The following is a 22,544-nucleotide window of genomic DNA, read 5'->3' on the forward strand; positions in this document are numbered from 1 at the left end:
TGTTTGCCTCCTGTTTTTCTTTTTTTTACTTATTGGAAGGAGATAATTTATCACTGCCTGATTATAAGAAATGTAAAATCAAAATCCATCATGTTAAACCCGGGACACTTACTTATAGGTCCGGGCACCGTGACAGTGGTAATCATTTTATATTTGTTATATACACTCACCGGCCACTTTATTAGGTACACCATGCTAGTAACGGGTTGGACCCCCTTTTGCCTTCAGAACTGCCTCAATTCTTCGTGGCATAGATTCAACAAGGTGCTGGAAGCTCCTCAGAGATTTTGGTCCATATTGACATGATGGCATCACACAGTTGCCGCAGATTTGTCGGCTGCACATCCATGATGCGAATCTCCCGTTCCACCACATCCCAAAGATGCTCTATTGGATTGAGATCTGGTGACTGTGGAGGCCATTTGAGTACAGTGAACTCATTGTCATGTTCAAGAAACCAGTCTGAGATGATTCCAGCTTTATGACATGACGCATTATCCTGCTGAAAGTAGCCATCAGATGTTACAGGGTACATTGTGGTCATAAAGGGATGGACATGGTCAGCAACAATACTCAGGTAGGCTGTGGCGTTGCAACGATGCTCAATTGGTACCAAGGGGCCCAAAGAGTGCCAAGAAAATATTCCCCACACCATGACACCACCACCATCAGCCTGAACCGTTGATACAAGGCAGGATGGATCCATGCTTTCATGTTGTTGACGCCAAATTCTGACCCTACCATCCGAATGTCGCAGCAGAAATCGAGATTCATCAGACCAGGCAACGTTTTTCCAATCTTCTACTGTCCAATTTCGATGAGCTTGTGCAAATTGTAGCCTCAGTTTCCTGTTCTTAGCTGAAAGGAGTGGCACCCGGTGTGGTCTTCTGCTGCTGTAGCCCATCTGCCTCAAAGTTCGACGTACTGTGCGTTCAGAGATGCTCTTCTGCCTACCTTGGTTGTAACGGGTGGCGATTTGAGTCACTGTTGCCTTTCTATCAGCTCGAACCAGTCTGCCCATTCTCCTCTGACCTCTGGCATCAACAAGGCATTTCCGCCCACAGAACTGCCGCTCACTGGATGTTTTTTTACTTTTTGGACCATTCTCTGTAAACCCTAGAGATGGTTGTGCGTGAAAATCCCAGTAGATCAGCAGTTTCTGAAATACTCAGACCAGCCCTTCTGGCACCAACAACCATGCCACGTTCAAAGGCCTCAAATCACCTTTCTTCCCCATACTGATGCTCGGTTTGAACTGCAGGAGATTGTCTTGACCATGTCTACATGCCGAAATGCACTGAGTTGCCGCCATGTGATTGGCTGATTAGAAATTAAGTGTTAACGAGCAGTTGGACAGGTGTACCTAATAAAGTGGCCGGTGAGTGTATATATCCATGGCCTCCTTCCTTTTAAAATCAACTTTTAAAATAATGCTAATGAGCCTAAAGGCCTCCTGGGGGCGTTCCCAGAGCCTCTCTGTGCTGTAGAGTTACAGGCTGTTGCACTGTTGGCAATCCTCCCTCTGCCTGATGTTATTTCACACAGCGGGAGGGGGTGGTGCTCCTGCACAGTGTAACAGCTTGTGAAGCTACAGCATGGATGGGCTCTGGTAACGCCCCCAGAGCCCTTCTGGCTCATTAGCATAATTTTATAAGTTTATTTTAGAAGTAAGGAGGCTATGGACAACAAATTATAAGAAGATTACCACAGTTACGGTGCCTGGATCTATGAGCAAGTGTCCCTGGTTTATCATGATGGATTTTCATGGTAGATTTCCTTTAAGATAATTGCTGAATATGGGCAGATAATTGGTTTATACTGTCTAGTAAAGGAAGACTCTGCTAAACGTGTGAACCCGGTGGAGAAGGCCCTGCTTACATCTGCTACCGCCCTACTCACTTGTCTTTATTAAGCATACATGCGCTCCTCAGCCTGGTGTGTATGGTGTGTTGTCCTGCAGCACAGTTACGTGTTTGGGCTACGTTTACATGGTAATATTATGGTCTGTATTTTATACTTAACAGTGGAGTCTACAGTGGGTAGGTATCATGGAAAAATGCTTAGAAATACTGAGCAGATAAAGCGAATGTGAATGAGACAAGTGTCATAATGTGAAGATATTTTTAAAGGGGCTGGTCATGTTTGCATCATGTTTTTGTAATGTGTGTCTAAGGACGGGGAGCAGGATATTGAATATTTTAACCATATACATTTATTAATATTTCCGCTCTGCTTTTCTGATATGTAAAGTGAAGCCTCCTGTCTTTTACCTCATCAGCCAGAGATTCCTGTCCATAAAATGGCTGCAGATGGAGGGTCATGTGAGCAATTGCCCTGCCAGGACCTTATTGTTATATTCATGAATACTTTCATAAGGCGATTGTTCATGGACAGTTAGACTCCCCATTTGCAGCCATGTTAACTGTCCATGAACAATCGCCTTATGAAAGTATTCATGAATATAACAATAAGGTCCTGGCAGGGCAATTGCTCACATGACCCTCCATCTGCAGCCATTTTATGGACAGGAATCTCTGGCTGATGAGGTAAAAGACAGGAGGTTTCACTTTACATATCAAGAAAGTGGAGCAGAACTATTAATAGTGGTAGTTGGTAATACCTAATATTACTAATAATACTTTTGGTACCTAACCAAACTTACACACTCATTGCAAAAAAACATGAGGTATAGTGGCCAAGTCCCATCCTGTCTTCTATCCAAATCTATCGTTACTCTCTGCGACTGCCTGAGCAGGACCTGCTCTCCCCCTCCCTTGTATTAGGCAATCCCCTGGATAACACTGAATACACACAGTAGTGGGGACCCTGCCAGTGCTCTTCACCACCCACCCGCTACTGGAAGGACACCAAGCAGGGGGTACAAAGTATCGGGGGGTCACTATAGTGCAAGGTTTCATTATTACAAGCTTGTTTCGATTGGGGGACATCTAAAAACTAAATACAAATGTATAGGAACTGGAATCTGAATTTTAAGGTTTCAGAGGTTTTTTTTCCTCCAAAAAAAAGTTTTGTGTCTTAATGAAAATTACTTTATACTTTATTCTGATGTTTGGAAAATGGCTGAATCCAGCTCCATGTTATGCAGGATTATATGTTACGGGTTACTCCACACAATGTAGTTTAGTGGCGGTCTGTGTCTCCCGGGGCATGCTGGGAATGTCCGTAGTATGGGGGGCTGTGACTGCGGATCAGGATGGATGGATGGTGTAATTCTTGTGTATACATTCGGGTTCACTATGACCCAGAGAGCGTTACACGTCCATGTGTGCACTGCATGGACCTGTACTACAGACAGCAAATAGCTCTGAGGTCTTTGCTCTACACACGCTAGACACAGACACGCGTCTATCTTGCATCATCAGCAGTTAAAGAGATATCTCCATTTATAGGACGGCCTTGTCTACGAAGATGACTGGAGCGTGTGAACTCGCTGACAGACCCACGTGGAGGACTGAGCCTTCACCTGAATGAACTATGAGCAGACGCTACGTGAGGAATCTCATTGACTACAGGCAGGGATAGGAAAAAATGTATTTATTATTGGTAAAATGTGCAAAAAAATATATTCATATAAAAAAATAAATAACATTATAAAATAGTTTCAACAGGTTAATGCGGGTGCGTATTGTACATCCTAAAAGCCTCCACCAGCTAAGTCAGAGGCTAACACTGTCTGATCTGCAAAAGGTAGAGAGTAGGAATGAGTGGACCTGAATTTTGGGTTCGGCAGCTCCACCCAGTGTCGGACTGGCATGTGTTGGGCCTTCCAGAGGTGGTGATCTTGAGGGCCCACCCTTCAACCATAAAATACCATAACATGTAGGATGTATCATTAAAAAGATCTAATAATCTATAGTATCGGAATCATCCTATATGAAATAGATCGTAATATCCAATTATAGTGTTAGAACCTGGGGCCCTCCGGAGGATTCTCTGATGCTCTGGTGGGCCAGTCCGACACTGGCTCCTCCTAACCTGGATAGGATGCTTGAAATCAACCAAGCATAAGAGGCAACTCCAACTACCCCTCTCAACTGGAGATGATTGCCTGAACTTTGTTAGGCGTCTGCGTTTGGTAGTTCTGTAAAACATGTTGCCCGATTGGCTTCATAATAGCCAATCGGGCAGCATTGTGCCCAAGGCAACTAGTAAAGGCTGTGGTTGGCCACACTTGGCCAATTATAACTATTCCTAGGTGGCCCTGCAACCCAGCAAGCAACTTGTCCAGGAGCTGCCGAATGGAAGACGCTGAACCTAAAGGCCGGGTCCCTCATCTCTACTTAAGAGTGGTAGTTGGAGTTGACTCTTGTGTTTGGTCAGTTTCGGCTAAGTCCCTTGGTCTCTTTCCATCGAGTTAAAGCTTCATGAAGTTAATTCTTTGGGCAACTTGTTTACATCCTTGAGCTGAGAAGATCTTCTCCTCCTTTGGCACAAAAACGAGTTCCTGGATGACGGATTCCAAGGCGCGTTCGCTGTAGGCCAGGCCTCGAGCTTCGATAGCGTCTTTGGCGCACAGCTTGACGTGACAACGCTCCAAAGGCAAGAAAGGCACAAATTCACTAATGAGATCCTTAATCCACAGCTGATGTGTCAGGGACTGGTCTGTAGAGAACAACCATTAAGATATCTTATAAATGGAGGACGATTTTTGGTAAGATGGTAAGTAAATATGATGGACATCAGTTACATGTTTCGCTTTGCTTTACAAATACATTAAAGGAGTTGTCCTTATCGAAATTCCACAGAGAAATTCTTTTTTTTCTTCTATATGCAAATGAGCATTTTGGTGCATCATGGGTGTGGCCATTAGGTCCAGTGCACCCCCTCTAGGCGACTTTCACTAAAGGAGCAGGAGCGAAACTCTTTGGCCTCTGTCATAGGCCGGTGCACAAGTGCCTGCGTATGATAAATCTCCCCCTTACTTATCTTATATCTTCCTCACTTTTTCATGTGACACGTAAGTAGACTATAATCTGCTTCCGATCCGATAATGAAGTGGGTCAGGCGATCACGTGATCAGAGCTTGGAGAGCGTCTTACGATAAAGTGTCACAAAGCTGTCTGCGCTGCTATATCCCTGGAGATAACAGGTTGTAAACTATCAGAACTATCAGAACGTTATCTGTACCTTTGCTCTGGGATATTTCTGCTCTCAATGGACGATCTATATCATCCAGTGTGATCTCCTGACGATGACGCCCGGCTCGCCAGAAGTTTAGCGCCACCTCATTGATCATGCTGGCACCGACTCCACTGCACAAGAGGTAAACAGGAAATATGACAGGTATTAGATATCATACACACCGTGCGCACAGTATTACTGTTTCATCACATTTTCTATGGAATACGAAAGATGATCCCTAATGGGTTTGGTATTATTTTTAGGGGATGTCTTATTTCTTTTCCATCAACAAAAATTGACATTTATTCTTGAACACAAAAAAAAATCACATTTATTAAAATACATTCACATTTTTATCTTTTGGAATATCATCATAACTCTCCAAACCCTGAACTCCATTGTGAATATCTTGTATCTCTATTACTTTTAGACTCATTGGACCTGATTTCCTATGTCTAGCAGTGGCACTTTCCTTATATGAGCCCCTCTTGTCACCTCCCTCCTCCTTCTCCATGTAACAGGCTGGAGGCACAGACTTCAAACAGCAATAGTTACTGAATCACAGTTCTGGTGACATTTTAAAAAGAGAATCTCCCCTTTCTATCACAGATTGTGTTTCTAGATTCCATTGAACCGGACATATTCACAGTTAGGCCCCATACACACCTTACATGCCAGATCCAGCCCCCATAGACCTCTATGGCAACCAGTCCCGGTGTGGTGAGCACATGCTGTCTCGCCTAGCTGGATGCAAAAATATGTCCTATATATATATATGGGACTATATTATATATATGTTAGTGTGCATGAGGCCTTAAGGTTGCAGTAGGGAACTGTATAAAAATTAAGTATGCATGATTTCCTTTCACCTATTAAAGGGGAGTTTCTCCTCATTAAAATGACACCAGAACTGTGTTTCTCTGTGCTATGGTTCAGAAGATATTACTGCCTGAATCTAGGGCTTATTTTCAGGAAAGGTTTAATTTTTGGAGATACTTGGTAGTAAAACAAATATCACCAAGGTCTGATTCACATAACTTTATTTATATGTCCAGCTTGGATGTACAATATTCAAGCCCAAGTCCTCACCAACATGGTCTTTACCACTATGACTATGAATGGAACATATTTTCGTGTCCATATACCATAATTCAGGTCTCATGGCCCAAATTTGCAACACAAATCCCTACTGATTCATGGAGTTTTCCACAGTCTGTTCTCTAAGATCTTCCTGCAGGGTTTATTTGGCAAAAGCCTTTATATTGTGAAATTCCTCATTATGCAATAACCTAATGTTTTGGACAAGAAGTTACGGATATTGTGTGTGTGGGAAGATTGACTTTGACAATTTCTTACCTGAGGAATATGAAGATGCTTCTAGCGTCCTGCGTCTCCTCCGGGTGTAAAAGCGGGAAGAGGGACTGAAGAAGAGCTGCTGGTAGCTTATCCGCCTCATCAAACACAAACAGGGGCTGGGCACAGGCTGACGAGACCGCCTCAATCTGCTTCCTCAACTGGACCTGGAAAAAAGTTATAAGTCATTTATCTATTGGTGGGGAATAGAGTTGGATGCCATCATTTGGGTCCTTAGCTGAGCTACAGTCAGTGATGTAACTAGAAGCTGATGGGCCCCAGTGCAAAGTCTGTGCCAGGCCCCCGACTATAATGTATGGTTTATAGTAATAGTCTTCTCATATGGGAAAGTGACACATTATGGGCCCCCTAAACCTCTTGAGTCCGGTTGCGACCGCACCCTCTGCATCCCCTCAAATTTCACCCCTGGCTATGATCCTATCAATGACCAAAGTTATTTTCTATTCCAGATGCAAAATGGTGGCAGTTTTTATGGAACTAATTTTTACTCTGCAAATGTGCCTCATCTTTTAATGAAACTTTGAATAAATCAGTAGTCCAGTGCGTTTAGAAGGGAATTATGACTTATCATCTACACTTTCTAGCAAGGGTTGGTGGAGACGTCACTGCTCCCCTCTGTATAGAGCTTCAATGCGACACCTTAGTGAGATATTGGGCCACATTCACTAAGGGCTTTGCGACACACTTTTTTCAGACTGTGCTGTTCTCCAATGTTATAATGGCTTGCACAGGTATTTAAGTAGCGGGTGCGTTGTGATTGTGTCGCACGTCACCCTTTTTTGGCGCAGCTGTACTGACTTCCGTGCGGCATACTTTAGGGGGCGTGCCATCGGACAATGCAACTGATTCGGACTGAGCGCGGAATTTAACTTTCAAAGATGCCCTAAAATGCACCACTAAAAAGATGGTGAACTCTGTTGGACCCAAACGGGGAAGCGTCGCATGCAGGATATCGGGTGCACGATCTTAGTGAATTGCGACTCAGTGCATTATGGTCGGACAATGCACTTTCTCTGAACTCCAGTGACCGGATATGTAAATGAGCCCCATTGTCTTGTTTCTAGTAAGATGGACTCATTTCAGAGTGGTGATCAGATTATGAAGGGGGATGATAACAGTCAAAGTAAGTGGAGAAGGAAGCACTTTTCTCTCAAGATATGTTAAAAGTTTCTTGTCTTCTCTTGTACTACTGATTTCTAGCACATTTCTTAAACAGTTAGTGATCATTTGGGTTCCAAAGTAGTTTTATAAACTGCTGAAATTATAATATAATGGCGCCGCAGCCAGGTCCGGATACAACCATTGTTCCTAGTACCTGGGTTTTCAGGATTTAGCTAAACTACCAAAAAAATAGTAGTTTTACCTTATAGGCCTCCACATGTGAGGGGTGAGGGAAGTGCAGCTGTGGGATGAACACCCTGGTACACGGGCTCCGCTGCCCATCCTGGTATAGATTCTCAGTGATTATCCGGGCAGCCAGGTTCTTCCCGGTACCAGTCCAACCGTGGAACGACAGGACCAACGTCTTCTGCTGGTTATTTTCATGCAGAAACCTCTCTAGAGAAGTTAATATCTGCCTCACCGCCAAGTGCTGCCCATGAACTCTCCTCTCCAAGTCCCACTGGAGACCTAGAGAAAATTCCCAGGAAAAATCTGGATTGTAATATACGTATATTGTTATGTATTTTTGTTTCTAATTTGGCACTAAGCTCCTACCTGTAAGATTGTTGTTTATTGAGTTGCGTGTAAAGTCTCCGCTTTCCAGAACTTTGGCGTACCAGTCCGTCAGGAGGTTCAGGGAGTCCCACCCAAAGCTGCGCCAACTCCACTCTGCAAATAGAATATAGTATGGATGAATATGGATGCTACATGAGACCATTCTATAGGGGAGACATCCCATAGGGGTCTACTGATGGCTCATCCAATGCAAGGACCACTATAAATACAAAAATGATAGACCATAACAATGAGGAATCTACAGGTTGTCACCTTGTTGGACAATGGACAGAAAAGTTTGTGATTCTTTTCAATGTTAAATCATCCACCATCAGCAGCGCTGCCTGCGTTATGGCGTTGTTCACACTCACCCATATGGTTCTTCTTATCCTCACACTTCTCTGGCCACAACCAGCACTGCAGGTCCTGCATGTACTCCCAGGAAAGTTGTGCCAGGCCTTGCATCTCTTGGGCACCGGACAACCATAGGTCATCTTTCACCTCTTCTCCATGTTCTCCTTTGAATTCTGCTGGGCCCGAAACATCCACAGCCCCAAATACTGGAGGGTCTATAAGTAGGAGGAGTAATAGGAGTGGAGCAGCTCTGCTCATCCCTGGAGCCTCCACTAGAACCTTGCGGAGATTTCTGGGTTCCTCGGTTCTGTATAATATGTCTTATTTCAGTGACATCTGTTCTGTATTCCTTCATTCAGACTGTGTTATATATAGTCTCCTCACTCCCATCCTCTCCTCCCTACGTCAGGTCACCAGTCTCTCCTCCCTCTGTCACAGTTTCCTTCTCCCGCAGCTCGTGCTGCTCCCTCCCCGTTGTAATGTCACTTTCTCTCTGGGCTGAGCCTGTGTCAGTGGCGTGAGATATTCCCGGGAAGGAATTACTCATCATCACTGATTAACCCATCACAGGGAAAGGAAAAGCTTTTAGGAATGGGGAAGACGTTCTCCATACACACCTGGCAGGATGGATTTACCCGATTCCTATGTGACTACTCACGTCTTGGATGTTTACTTAGTGCTGATACGAAATTGCTTATACAGGCGGTCCACGGGTTATGTAGGTTTGTTCTTAAGTTGAGTTTGTATGTAAGTCGGAACTGTATATTTTATTATTGTAACCCCAATCACAATTTTTTTTGGTCTCTGTGATAAATGTATTTTAAAAATGTTGGGTTGTCATAAGAATCAGGATTAACACTAAATCTTCATTACAGACACCTGTGATAACTGTTATAGCTGATCATTGTAGCCTAAGACTAAAGTACAGTAAATTACTAACATCCAGAGGTCCGTTTGTAACTAGGGGTCGTCTGTAAGTCGAGTGTTCTTAAGTAGGGGACCGCCTGTAACTTGTAATCCATGGAGAACACAGTCCGGCAGTAAGAACTGACCCCGAAGCTGCATGATGTGAATAGTAGTGAATCTTCAGTCACTCTCTTTGTAAGTTACCCGCTCCTCGACGTCATTTGACCAGCGATCGGACACTTAGACATCTTCAACCTTGCGTCACTTTCTCCATTTATTGAGAACTCGCATTAACCCTTTCACACTGGAGTCCCTCCACCTCCCCAAAAGCCATAACTTTTTGTTTTTCATTTACGGAGCTCTATGAGAGATTGTTATCTGCAGGACAAATTGTACTTGTTATAGTATTTACTATCCCATGCATTGTCCTGAGAAGCTGTAAAAAGAATTACTGCATCACCATATTCTGACACCTAGAACTTTTTCATACTTCGGTGTACAGACCTGTGTAAGATGTCACTCTTGTAGGATGAACTAATGTTTGATACTATTTTGAGGACAGTAAAACCTGCCTAATAGTAATTCCTTTATATAGCGCTCACAGATTAAGCAGCGCTGCACAGAGTTTGCCAATCAGTCCCTGTCCCCAATGGGGCTCACAATCTAATCAACCTACCTGTATGTTTTGGAGTGTGGGAGAAAACTGGAGTACCCGGAGGAAACCCACGCAAACACGGACAGAACATACAAACTCTTTGCAGATGTTGACCTGGATGGGTCCAGAACAAGGAGTCCAGAGCTGCACCAATCGTGGGTGTTAGCGGTGCTTGCTTGCTGCATCATGCATCGGACACCTGCTGTGTAATAAGAGCCCTTTCCATATATCGCTGCTGTGCCGTACAATAACACTATGACATTAAGGAAATCTACCATCAATATCAAACATGATAAACCAGGGGCTCTAAATCATAGATCCAGGTGCTGTGACTGTGGTAATTATCTTATATCTGGCCTTTCTTCAAAAAATAAACTTTTAAAGTTATGTTAATCAGTCTGAAGGGCTGTAGCTTCACAGGCTATTACACTGTGCATGAGCACTTCCGCCTTCCACTATGATAGAGAACATCAGGCAGTGGGAATTAAGAGGAAAGCACAAAGGGGGAGACAATGTAACAGGCTGTGATGCTGCAGCACGGAGGGGCTCTAGTGATGCTAATGAGCTCTTCTAGCATAATCATAAAAGTTGATTTTAGAAGGAAGGAGGCCATGGATAACAAATATAACATTACCACAGTCACAGTGCCTGGATCTATGAGTAATGTCCCTGGTTTATCATGATGGATTTGGATGGTAGATTTCCTTCAACAGGCTGAGTGTAACTGCACATGGATTGTCATGCAGAAAAAAACAGCATGGAAATCCATTTCATGCCTATTTGTGGTGTATAGTGGGGTTTGGATTAAAATCTTTTTTTTTTTTCACCTGTGATTTGTGAAAATTATCTTGCAGATTATAACAATCCCATAGATTTATGTTAAAAAAGACAAAATGATCATTAATTAATCTTCCGCATCTTTCAACAAGTTATGCACAAAAATGATGCTTTGATCTTGATGTTTTCGAAAAATATATTCCCCTGAAAGCCACCGCCGTGGAAAATATGCGACACGTGACCACGAGTGATGTTAGCCTTATGCAGCCGGCTCATAGCCCCCTTGTGTAGGGCTCGGTGTGGTTCCCCTCTCACTTGCTTTGGACATCTCAGAGGGGCGATGGTTCCCCCATCAACCCAATATCCACTGCTCAAAACATCATTATTTGCCAAAACAAGGATTGGGCCCATAGCAGGGAAGAAATGCAAATATTCTGGTGTAGGCCCCTTACATACTTGTGAGTGTGATGCATTGAACACAATGGGGCACATTTACTTACCCGGTCCATTCGCGATCCAGCTGGGCGTTCTCTGCGGTGGATTCGGGTCCGGCCGGGATTTATTAAGGCAGTTCCTCCGCCGTCCACCAGGTGGCGCTGCTGTGCTTCAGAGCATCGGAACGCACTGGAACACACCGAGCTGGGCTGAGTGAAGGTAAGTGCAATTTTCGCGACACATTTTTGTTTTTAAATGCAGCGGTTTTTCCGAATCCGTCGGGTTTTCGTTCGGCCACGGCCCCCGATTTCCGTCACGTGCATCCCGGCGCCGATGCGCCACAATCCGATCTCGTGCGCCACAATCTCAGGGCAATTCAGGGAAAATCGGAAATATTCGAGTAACACGTTGGGAAAACGCGAATCGGACCCTTAGTAAATGACCCCCAATGGGGCAGATTTACTTAGGACTTTGCACATTCTTTTATGAGCAAACTACTTGTACAGTTATTTAAGAAGTGTCCGCACCACATTTGCACGTGACCCTTTTGTGGCTGCACTACTCTTCACGTGACACAAACTTCTGCACTGAAATGGGCTTTCCGGTGCTCAGTCGGACCGTTCGCCACATTTATCATGCAAAGTCCGACAGAAGTGTGTCGCACGCCCCATGTTACAGGTGCGCCAAAGAAAGAGTTGGTGCGCTCTGCCCACCAGCTGACATCTTGTCCACACTGGGTAAGACATTTGGAGATGACGTGTATCAGGGCAGAAGAAGTGACATGACATATAATACACCGCCGGATTGTGTTGATAATATTTTATTTTAAAGTCTGTCCCGGTCTTGCCAACTCCTTCCGATCCGGAGCACAAGTCATAGAAATCCTCTTATACTGAACTTTGTAAGAACATAGCAGCTTTTTTTTCTCACAATAAAAGAACCGTTACCTAGTTGTGACACGTACGGGACTACACGTGACATGTAAACGTCTTCACGTGAGAAGACACAGAGCAATATGGCGGAGGTGACTAACAAAAGAGAACGCTGAGGTGACCAGGAGGTGTAAGGATCTACAAAGGGGCAAGTCCTAGACTTGTAATCACTATAAGGAGCACCGGGGCGATAGAACGATCTAGATTTCATCCTGTGACCAACATTTTGTATAGGAGATGTTATTCCAACAGCACCACTCTCACCCATGGACCGTGACTGGTATTGCAGCTAATCCCCATTAACTGGAGCGGAGATGTAATACCAGACATAGACTATGGACAATATATATTGTAAAAAAAAATAATATCTACATTTTGAGGGTATAGGATGTGTCGTCTACATATAAAATAACATCTTCCTCCAGATCTGTGCTGCATCGTATCATACAGATTGTGCGATCCTGACCTCCATATCATGGACCTTGTGCATCACATTCATGTCTGATACAAACTGAAATACTGCAAAGCTAGACACGTCGTTGGCTCAGTCTATTTCACCCTTAGGAAAACTACAATGTGTGTGAGACCGGTCAGACCTGTTATTACCTGGGAGTAGAAAATGCTGCACTCATTATATATGTGAAGCTTTTCTATGTAACAAGCAAAACATTCACTGAGCTGACAGCTATTCCTCCTGCCCCTCTCCTGCCACATGCACACTTGCCTCGACCATCTGTAGTGGTGGATTATCTCCCTACAACCAGAAGCTGTTAGGTTACTGGATTTGTACATCTGACACTGGAGAAATTTGTATTTATAACCCCCAATATGCATTAGACAGTCGTCTAGTATGAGAGATGAGGGATCCAAGATCTGTACATAGTGTACATTGAATGTAAGCTAAGGAAAGTTATGGTCTGTGTATCCTATTTGTCCTAAAGTTATGAACATCTTCAAGATTAGACAGCACAAGCGGCGTACACAGACGTCCATGGATGTGCATACATGAAGTAATGGCTCTCCTCTTGCCGGCCTCCTATACATCATACACACCTACATCCTAGCTCAGGGCATCACAGGTCCCATACTGGGTATAGATGACCGTATACTACAAGAGCATTGCATACCAGGAATAAGGTAATATGACACTGTCCAGGTTGAAGGGGCCCCTTATATTGTACATGTGATAATATGGGAGGGGAGGTTTAGGGTATGTATAAGGATCACAAGATATTCTGTACTCCTATAGAACTGGACTAGTCAATCCCAAATCATTAACACATCTGACGAGAAATAATACAATAGTTGTTGATGCCCCCAGGGTGGAGTAACTAGAGATCAGCACCTACATTCATGAACAATAGTTTTTCATTCACTCTGCCAAAAAATACATTACTGGCTAAAATGGCAAAGCGCGTGGTGGGAGGAGGTTGTGCTAAAAAAAATATTGCTCTGTGTCTGTCTCATCCTACACTTATATGTTATCACTTAGCAGGATCTGTGCATTTGGTGTCAACTAATCAGGAGAATAGGATCGTGTAATACAGTGAATCAAGATAGGATAGGGTTAATTGCATCTCATCCGCAGCTGCCATTTAAAAAAAAAATATATATATATCGAACAATCTGGATGTAACACAACGTCCCGCTGCGTCTTTACTGTCGATCCCATAAATTAGACGTCTTCATCTTGTTATGGAATTAGCGGGAACTCGCCCGGTAACACGGAAATACCTGCTAGAAGGACGCAGCGCCACATGGTTCCGGGAAAAACGTAGCAGCGCCACCATGTGGACACTACGCAAAGTGGAGGGTTGGAAAACAACCTCTTTAAGATTAAAAAACAAAAAAAGAACAGTCAAGGGAAAAAGGACAAAATCTGTAAGAGAATAAATTAGAATCTGAAAACATTTCGCTCCTCGCACCGTAGCGGTGACGTCCCTTATCTCGCAGTAAAAGTCATTATCTGGAGACGTCTACATCAGACATAACAGGGGAGGTAGAGCTCCTTCCTCTGATACTGGTACAGTCTGTGGGGGGCGCTGTGCTGTTTCGTACCAGTGTTGTAGGTGTACGTTAAAAAAATATTCACACCATCTGGACGCTTCTGTAGTATACAGTCTCTGGGTAGTGCCAGCGTTACACGTGGGAGAGGGTCATCCGGTCCTCCACCATCACCACCTCTGTGCCAAACTGATCTATGCACTGCTGGACAGTTCCTATGATGCCCTGCAGGCGGCGCTCCAAGGCTTCTAAATGAGCTTCGGACAGGACTGGGTAGATGGGGTCATGACCTGTGGCGGATAGCAGGGCGGAGCGCAAGGTGCCATGTTTCAGATGGGAAATGCGGTTCCAGGTGGAGACACGGACGCTGTAAGCAGAGCACAGTGTGAGAATAATGGCAGAACATAGTGTATGGCACAGATGTAGCAGAGCTCAGCCTTACATGCAGCACTGGTACAGCGGGGCCAGGATACTTCGCTCATCCATCGAGGGGTTACCGAAACTGAAAGACAAAATAAAACTATGTAATAGGAGTCCCTTTTATTCCTTTCCTTCAGACTAAACGTCACCCACTAGTGTTGTCACTGCAATGGAAATCAATGAACACAAGAGCAGAGAGCAGTATACAGCGGGCGGGTGACATAACACAGACCTCACTGTCACCATGGCGTGAACCCACGTCACCTTAACTCATTCACTCCATCATGAACCTCACCCTATGGACTTGGGTCACGAGAAGCAATTATGACTCCAATCCTATGACTCCAACCTTGACAGTGACAGAGCTCTGTTAGGGCGTGTTCACACAGCGGCTTATCTGAGCGAAAATCTGCCCGAGGCAAAAGTGCTGGATTTCTGTCAAACCATTTCTTGATCTAGGATGGTGTATTTTATGTGAAAGGCAGATGTGTGAACAGTAGTAAAAGAAAAGAATCATAAAAGTGGAAAAAAAGATGACACAACAAGGATGTATCCGGATGTGCTGCACTGAGGTCACATCGACCCAAAGTGATATTTACCGAGCATTGTCTTACCTGAGCTGCAGGAGATGTAACTATTCTGTCTTCTCAAACAAAAGTAAAAACAGGTAATGTCACGTCTTACCGAAAGCATAAAATAACAATATATTATTCTTATTCCCACTGCAAGCCGAATTCTGGTTAAATAAAGAGGCAATATGGGACACTAAACCATCCACAGGTCCTTATGAAGTGGTGGTGTAGTGTCCCAAATCCTCTGTTGATATGCATTGGTGCTGGTGCTCCCGTTGCTTGCAAGTTGTTCAATTGAAGGCGATGTAGTACCTACAAGACCCACAACGATGCACAGTGTACTACGCCGGCTTCACTGAATGAGTGCACAGACCCAGGAGCTTAGTATGTGTTTTAGGTTTATTTTTTGTATTATGGCCACAGCCAGAGCGATTTGGGCACTAAACCACTGGATCCATTAGGATCTTTGGTTGGTTTAGTGTCCCAAATACAACACCAGTTCCCTTATAACAGAGTATTAAAATCTTAATAAAAAAAAAGCTCATGCATGTCATTTAGTTATGTTGTGAATGTGGTAGATGAGAAAGCCTCTGTCAGACACCAGAAGATTACATCTTACCAGAACAATAGGCTCATGTGTGAGATCTAATACTCTCCTCTCTCATTATCAGACCTCCACATGTTCTTTCAGCATTGGGCTATCATATAGAGCAGGATGGGTTTGCATAATATGGTATTACATACAAGTCACTTATCTCCCACACCATGGGGTGATAACTGCTTGTACGGAGATGAACCAATCGCTATCAGAGGCTGATAATCTTTTACACGGGAACAGGAAGTGAGTGACCAATGAAGTAAAAGAACTCATCAGGTTTAGGCTGCATTCTCCATAGTTTCCAAAAAAATGCAGCCAGCGCTATAATTTCTGTGTAATGTAAAGGATGAGTGCTCATTAATATTGATGGGACACTAGTCAGTCACCCACCACCGATTTGGAGCAGCATTTACATAGGCCAATAAAGAGGAACAAATGGTAATGTGATCAGTCATACCGGACACTAAATAGCGCAGGACATTTATAAATGGTTTTAGACAGTTTTCTGTCTCTCCTACGGCAAGCTTGACAACGGGGGGCATGGCCTCATGCCAAAAATACTCCAGACCAGACTGAAGTTTGTCCTAACTTTCTGGCATAAAGTAACCAACTAATAGAAGGTGCAGAGTAGGACTAGACAGACAGTCTTATACTAGGACAGGTTTATCACCCAGCACCAGGCACTTATATGAATCTGGTGCAGAATAACACTGTCCACCCATCAGGGCACTTTTTATAAATCTGCCCCAGTGTGTGCAGCACATTGCACGTTTACTTGGTGAGATGTGCTGCTGACCTCTCAGTATCTATAGGTAAGTAAGATTAGATCAGCCGACAGAAGAAAATGCTTCCATGGCTGTGGAAATTATGGCCACAGCCAGAGCGATTTGGGCACTAAACCACTGGATCCATTAGGATCTTTGGTTGGTTTAGTGTCCCAAATACAACACCAGTTCCCTTATAACAGATGGCGGCAGGCACTGACCTCTTGGCATTGTCTAGTAGTATAAGCATGCTGGCTCCTTCATCATCCTGGAAACTCTCGTAGTGATGGCGATCTGCATTTCCAATCAAGTAATCAAAGATGGCCGTATCAATAATATCCAGGAGCCGGGGGCCAGCGTCATAGGGAGGGGTCTTCTTCACAGCGTCACAGTAACTTTCATCATATTCCCACCTGCCAAATATGATAGGTCAGTGCCAGAAAACTGGAGAAATGTGAGAGGATTAATGGAGTAGGTCCTAGGTGTTACCTTGCTAACTTGCCTTCCCGATATGTTCTGCCCCAGGGGTGTCTGTGCTTCTGCAGAGGCCAAACATCAGGAAGCCAGAGAGTTACGGAGCCCTCCATCACTTCCCTGTCAGCGCAGGCCGGCTCCGTCTCACGGCAGTAGTAACACTTTCCATAGAAGCAGGTGTTATTCCCTGGAAGAAGAATTGTACGACCATCAGTGCATCGTAAATGGGGATATATTATACTTCTTAGGGAGATGTGCCCCCTGCTGCGCTCGTATACCCACCTTGCTTTAGGAAGGTGCTAAGAAGCTGCTCAGTAGCTACAGGTTTGATCTCTGTGATAAGATTCACATATCGGCCAACGACCAATGGGGCTCGCCTGAAGCCAAGAATCCTACGACAATTAGAAAAAGAGGGGGTCATTTATAAAAGGTTATAATGTAAAGCCACGTTTACATGGACGTATGCCTGGGCGAGTATACAGCCACACACTGGAGAGGCCAAGGGATGAGCGCTGTTCACACCTCCCCTCACCATAGCGAGGCATGGCGCCCGGACGTAAACACATGCGCTATCTATTTCTCGTGCACGGCGTGGTGGGACATGTGTGCTCACCGTACCGCGGCCGGGTGCCACATGCGTCTATGGAGACTTATATCCAGCCGGATATACATCTCCACAACATCTATGTGAAAGCGGCCTAATATTGTGTATTGACCCCTGTTCAGTCAAATTTCCTTGACAATTCATGGTTGCAGCCCTCAGGCAGTGTCTCAAAGAGAGTTTTATTATGTACATTACAAACAAACTTTTGGAAACACTTTGCAAATGTTACTGCATTCTCCATTTATTGGATACTGGGAAAGCACCAAATATTTGGTCCAAAATAGGAGGACAGTTGCCCGGACTTACCTGTCTAGGTGAAAGGCGGCCACCTCTGCGTTGTGCCGATCATAACCTGCATAGGGCTCTCCCTCTACCACATGGTCTCTGCTGTATCTGGAATCCAATAAATGCTTTGTCAGCAGAATACATCAGCTAAGGAACGATTCAGAATACAGTATAAATAATATATAAACGTTGTAATATTCATGCAGAGCAACTTCCCTTTCTTTAGTCACGGTCATGTTTTAGTATATTTGTATTTGTCCCCTATGATTTGTAAAGCGCTACGTAATATGATGGCGCTATATAAATAAAGATTATTATTATTAGTCACTGACTAATGTCAGAATTGTCTAATCTCCCTCTGGTAGCAGCCACAAAGGATTCATCTGCAGCAGAAATGTAGTCCCCATTGTCTCCAGTCTACACATTACAGGGGTCTCTTGTCACATGCCCTAAAAACGATCCAGATCTAACCTGCAATCTATGGCAGCCTGGATCTATGAGAATCTAGATATGAACAGTTTGGGTTCAGATGTGCTACACTGAGGTCACATCGACCCAAAGTGATATTTACCGAGCATTGTCTTACCTGAGCTGCAGGAGATGTAACTATTCTGTCTTTTTAAACAAAATGTATAAACCGGTAATGTCACGTCTTACCGAAAGCATAAAATAAGATATTATTCTTGTTCCCACTGCAAGCCGAATTCTGGTTACATAAAGAGGACCTGTCAGGACAATATGGGACACTAAACAATCCACAGGTCCTTGTGAAGCAGATGTCTTATGCCAGAGACTCAGACAACTGATGAGAAATTACCTTTGGCACAAGTGAGCTTCAGGGCAACCCCCAAAAACCTGCATCTAAATCCACATCTGACACATCCAGTTTCACTATGGATTTTGGTGCAGATCTCTTAGCACAGTGTTAAAGGGGTTGTCCCATGTATACAAGTCATTCCCTATCCACAGGATAGGGGGACAACTAGCTGAAAAGCGGGTGGCATGACTGCTGGCACCCCCACAGATCATGAAAAGGGGACCACTAGCTCTCCAGTGATGGCAGATTCTCATTTTTAGGTGGAACGGCAGGAGGAGCATGCAACAGCAGTTAGTTTTTTCCTATCCTGTGAACAATCCCTTTAAGGAGGGATTACTCTAACCTTTTTGGTTTGAAGACCACCTTCTGTCCACCGTCCAGGACTAATAAAGCTTTGAGCTGTGTCCCTTTGTAGCCCACGTCCGCTCGTATGATTTTCTTTGTGGCCATGGCGTGCAGGACAGCTCCCATCTCCGGAGTATCTTCGGGATACACCTCTCTAGGGACGACCCACTGAGAGGCAATTTCCCAGGGAGACTGTAACGTGTGCTCCAACCGGGAGTCCATGGTCAGCCGCAGGCCGGACATCATCCGCTGGAAGGACAACTGGTCTTGTCTTTGTGCCGCAGATGTCTCTAATCTGTCCAGGAGTAGAAGTTTCGTGAGGACTAAAATGACCAGCAGCAAAGCCAGGACCACGACACGTTGCTTCAGCTTCATGATGACCCCGGGGTGTGGGCTGCTAGGACTGCGAGAAGCTGAGGGGGCACATACAGGGCATCACTGTGCTGGAGCCTCACTGGTGCCTATGGAAAAGATGAACATTTCATATCAATGTCTCTAAACCCTGATAAAAGCTGATGCCCTAATCCAATGTGTGAACATGGCCTTGTTTCCTCTATTCTATAATTTCCTGGATTACTAGATCCTCCATTTATGTGACTATTCATTGCGCAGTGAGATAACAAGTTCAATCCCCTTCCAGGCTAATACCTGCATGTAGGGGCGTAACTAAGAGCTGCAGAGCCCCCCAGCAAATTCCTTGTTACAGATGTAATGTACCGTCTAACCCCTGTATTATATCATGTGTAGAATAATATTCTTTACGGTTAGAATTTATGTTGCACGGTGGGGAGAGGGACACGGATGAAGCAAGGGGGGAGATTGTGGGAGAGGGGGAGACACTGAGCAAATATAAGCATCAGTGGCGTAACTTGAAGCTGAAGGGCCCCAGTGCAAAGTTTGTGTCAGACCCCGACTATAATGTAAAGTATATACTAATAGTCTTCTCATATGGGAAATTGACACCATAAGGGCCCCCTAAACCTCTTGGGCCCGGGTGCGACCGCAACCTCTGCACCCCATCAAGTTACGCCCCAGATAAGCATCCAGAAAGCTCAACCAGAGAACACAGATCAGTATTGGGCACAGGCAGGTGACCCATACTGCCCGATGGCTGGCTGAAGAGAAGACCGTTGCCACACTATGTTATTGGACCTGTGACAAGTCGTGCACTGGTGTCCATCATATGACGCAGACATTTAACCCTATGGATAGATGATGACTAGAGATGAACGGACCTGATGGTCGGGATTGCCATTTGGATGTCCCCCTGACCAATCATAGCCATGGCTAGATGCTAGGGGCGTCAATTTGCCGGATTGGCAGTTCGGCCGGCGATATGTCAGGCGACTGAACCCACTCATCGATATAAAGACACCATGTTAGGAGCCTCCGTGGCTGATTTGTCATAAACAGCAGAAAAAAAATAATAGTACAGCCTAATAGAAATCCCAAAAATCCTGATATAAGCCATTGGGCTCTTCCCGTAATTATGGATCATACACTGCCAAATTTCTGGTTTTTATTATACCATAACACCAGTAATATAAATATACACACAGAGTGAAATATCCCTTTAATAGATAAGATCCATTCCTGTTCTATGGCCCTAGCAGATTCATCATCCCTGTGGGAGGTGCAATGTATGAATGTGCGATGGGTGCTGGGTGACACCAGCAACCGGTAAAGCTCTGGTCTCCAATCTGTGGTTGCCCTACTTGAAAACTACATCTCCCATGATGCACTGGAAAGCTGGAGGCTGGAGACCAAGCACTTCCTGATTGGGTGCATGCTCACTTTTTGTCTTAGAAGGACAATGTGCCAGTATACTATTCCTTCCTACGTGCACGCTCAGCTAAGAGACGTGCACGCCCAGCTAAGAGACGTGCACGCCCAGCTAAGTGTACTTGTGTTATCAATGATAAAAAGGGAAAGAATCGGTTTCCAAGCTCCTCCAAAAGCAGAACAAAGGGTTAAGACATGTTTAAACCCAATCACCCGATCCTTCCTACCACCAATGGTTGGCCAGTTAATGGTTTTTAGAATAAGCAAATATAATTTGCATATGTATGTCTAGGCATAGGATCCGGCATCACCAGAATGGATCCCTATAGATTCGTAGACTGGGGGTCTTATTCTCACTAGTGGGCGGAGCAGCAGGTCGATCATGTGTCCCATCACCCCACTGAATATTCACAGAGTGATGGAAATCGCCAACCCCAGCGCTCTGGTATCTCTGGCACTAGATACGCCTGAGCGCTTCTGCAACTTCTGACACTTCCTTAGTATTGAATGGAGCGATGGGATTCATGATCTACTGGCTGCTCCGCAAGTTACAGAGAAAGGGACCCCCGCTCTATGGATCACAGGGGGTTTGTTATCATGATCAGGTGTTCACAGAAGTCAGACCCTCACCAATCAGCTTATTAACCCTTATGTTATAGATGGGGCATAACATGATAACTTGGTTAACCCCTTTAAGGACCTGGGGGGAGGGTGAATGACTCAAACCGCTCAGATTGATTCCCTTTAATAGGGTTTTCCATGTTTTCAGTGGTCCGACCCAGCACTTCATTCACATCTAAGGAACCTTCTGGGAATGTACACCTGGAGCTCTAGTACCTTGTGAGCCCCTGTTTTGTGGGTCATAGGGATCCCAATGTGATCAGACACTTCTCCTTCAGGGACATAATGGAAAATTCCTTTAAAACGGATGACAAATGTTGTTACTGCTGCACCGGTCACTCCTCCAGGGGGCAGTAGGGAGCGCTGACTCTAGTTAGATAATTAGGGGGTCCCAGAAGGGACTGGGGAAGATGCTGAGCACAGCCCTCTAGTATCTTCATCAATTCATAGAGGCTGAATGGAGAGAACCTTACGAGACCCCACGACCCTGAGTGCAGCCCCTGCCCCTGTATAAGACATAACACTGGCCTCAGTACAAGGGGTGACATCTATTACACAGATTCCGGGGATAACCCCCTCCATACAGCAGGCAGCGGGTACATTACCGCACGGACGTCTCCTACCTGTTCACACTAGTCCATAACCGCCGCCTCTCTCCTCCGCACACGGTGCTCTGCCCCCGGTTGCCAACATTACACTCTCCCTCCCAACCAGGACACGGTGCAGCGTACGGCGGAACTGTCACCACGACCAATCGGCTACCGAGGCGCTGCACAGCCACAACCAATCAGCGTCCAGGTGACACAAAATTGTCATACTGAGCGACCGCACTAGACGTCTTACGAGTCAATCAGAGGGGGCGTTTCAAAATGCACATGAAGAACCAATAGGAGCTCGCGGCTCAAGGCTTTGTTTTTTTTTCTTCAGGAAAAGCAACCAATGGGAGAAGAGTAAAACGTGTCGCTGG

At 44.9% G+C, this 22,544-nt stretch overlaps 2 protein-coding genes across 2 annotated transcripts; both read right to left on the reverse strand.

The window, feature by feature from the left end:
• Positions 1 to 3,540: 3,540 nt before the first annotated feature.
• On the reverse strand, positions 3,541 to 10,387 carry TOR3A (torsin family 3 member A). The gene is made up of 6 exons (XM_072127794.1): positions 8,604 to 10,387; positions 8,233 to 8,346; positions 7,880 to 8,145; positions 6,499 to 6,662; positions 5,149 to 5,273; positions 3,541 to 4,623 (listed from the first exon to the last, which is right to left on the reverse strand). Exons 1-6 carry the CDS (start codon positions 8,842 to 8,844, stop codon positions 4,376 to 4,378), a joined length of 1,158 nt encoding a protein of 385 aa, XP_071983895.1. The 5' UTR covers positions 8,845 to 10,387; the 3' UTR covers positions 3,541 to 4,375.
• Positions 10,388 to 12,163: 1,776 nt separating this feature from the next.
• On the reverse strand, positions 12,164 to 22,418 carry FAM20B (FAM20B glycosaminoglycan xylosylkinase). Its single transcript, XM_072129096.1, has 8 exons — positions 22,201 to 22,418; positions 19,173 to 19,635; positions 18,034 to 18,120; positions 17,406 to 17,515; positions 17,139 to 17,310; positions 16,871 to 17,062; positions 14,738 to 14,797; positions 12,164 to 14,662 (listed from the first exon to the last, which is right to left on the reverse strand). Exons 2-8 carry the CDS (start codon positions 19,547 to 19,549, stop codon positions 14,431 to 14,433), a joined length of 1,230 nt encoding a protein of 409 aa, XP_071985197.1. The 5' UTR covers positions 19,550 to 19,635; positions 22,201 to 22,418; the 3' UTR covers positions 12,164 to 14,430.
• Positions 22,419 to 22,544: the final 126 nt, after the last annotated feature.

This window comes from Engystomops pustulosus, chromosome 10 (assembly GCF_040894005.1).
Source record: "Engystomops pustulosus chromosome 10, aEngPut4.maternal, whole genome shotgun sequence".
Taxonomy (NCBI): Eukaryota; Metazoa; Chordata; class Amphibia; order Anura; family Leptodactylidae; genus Engystomops; species Engystomops pustulosus.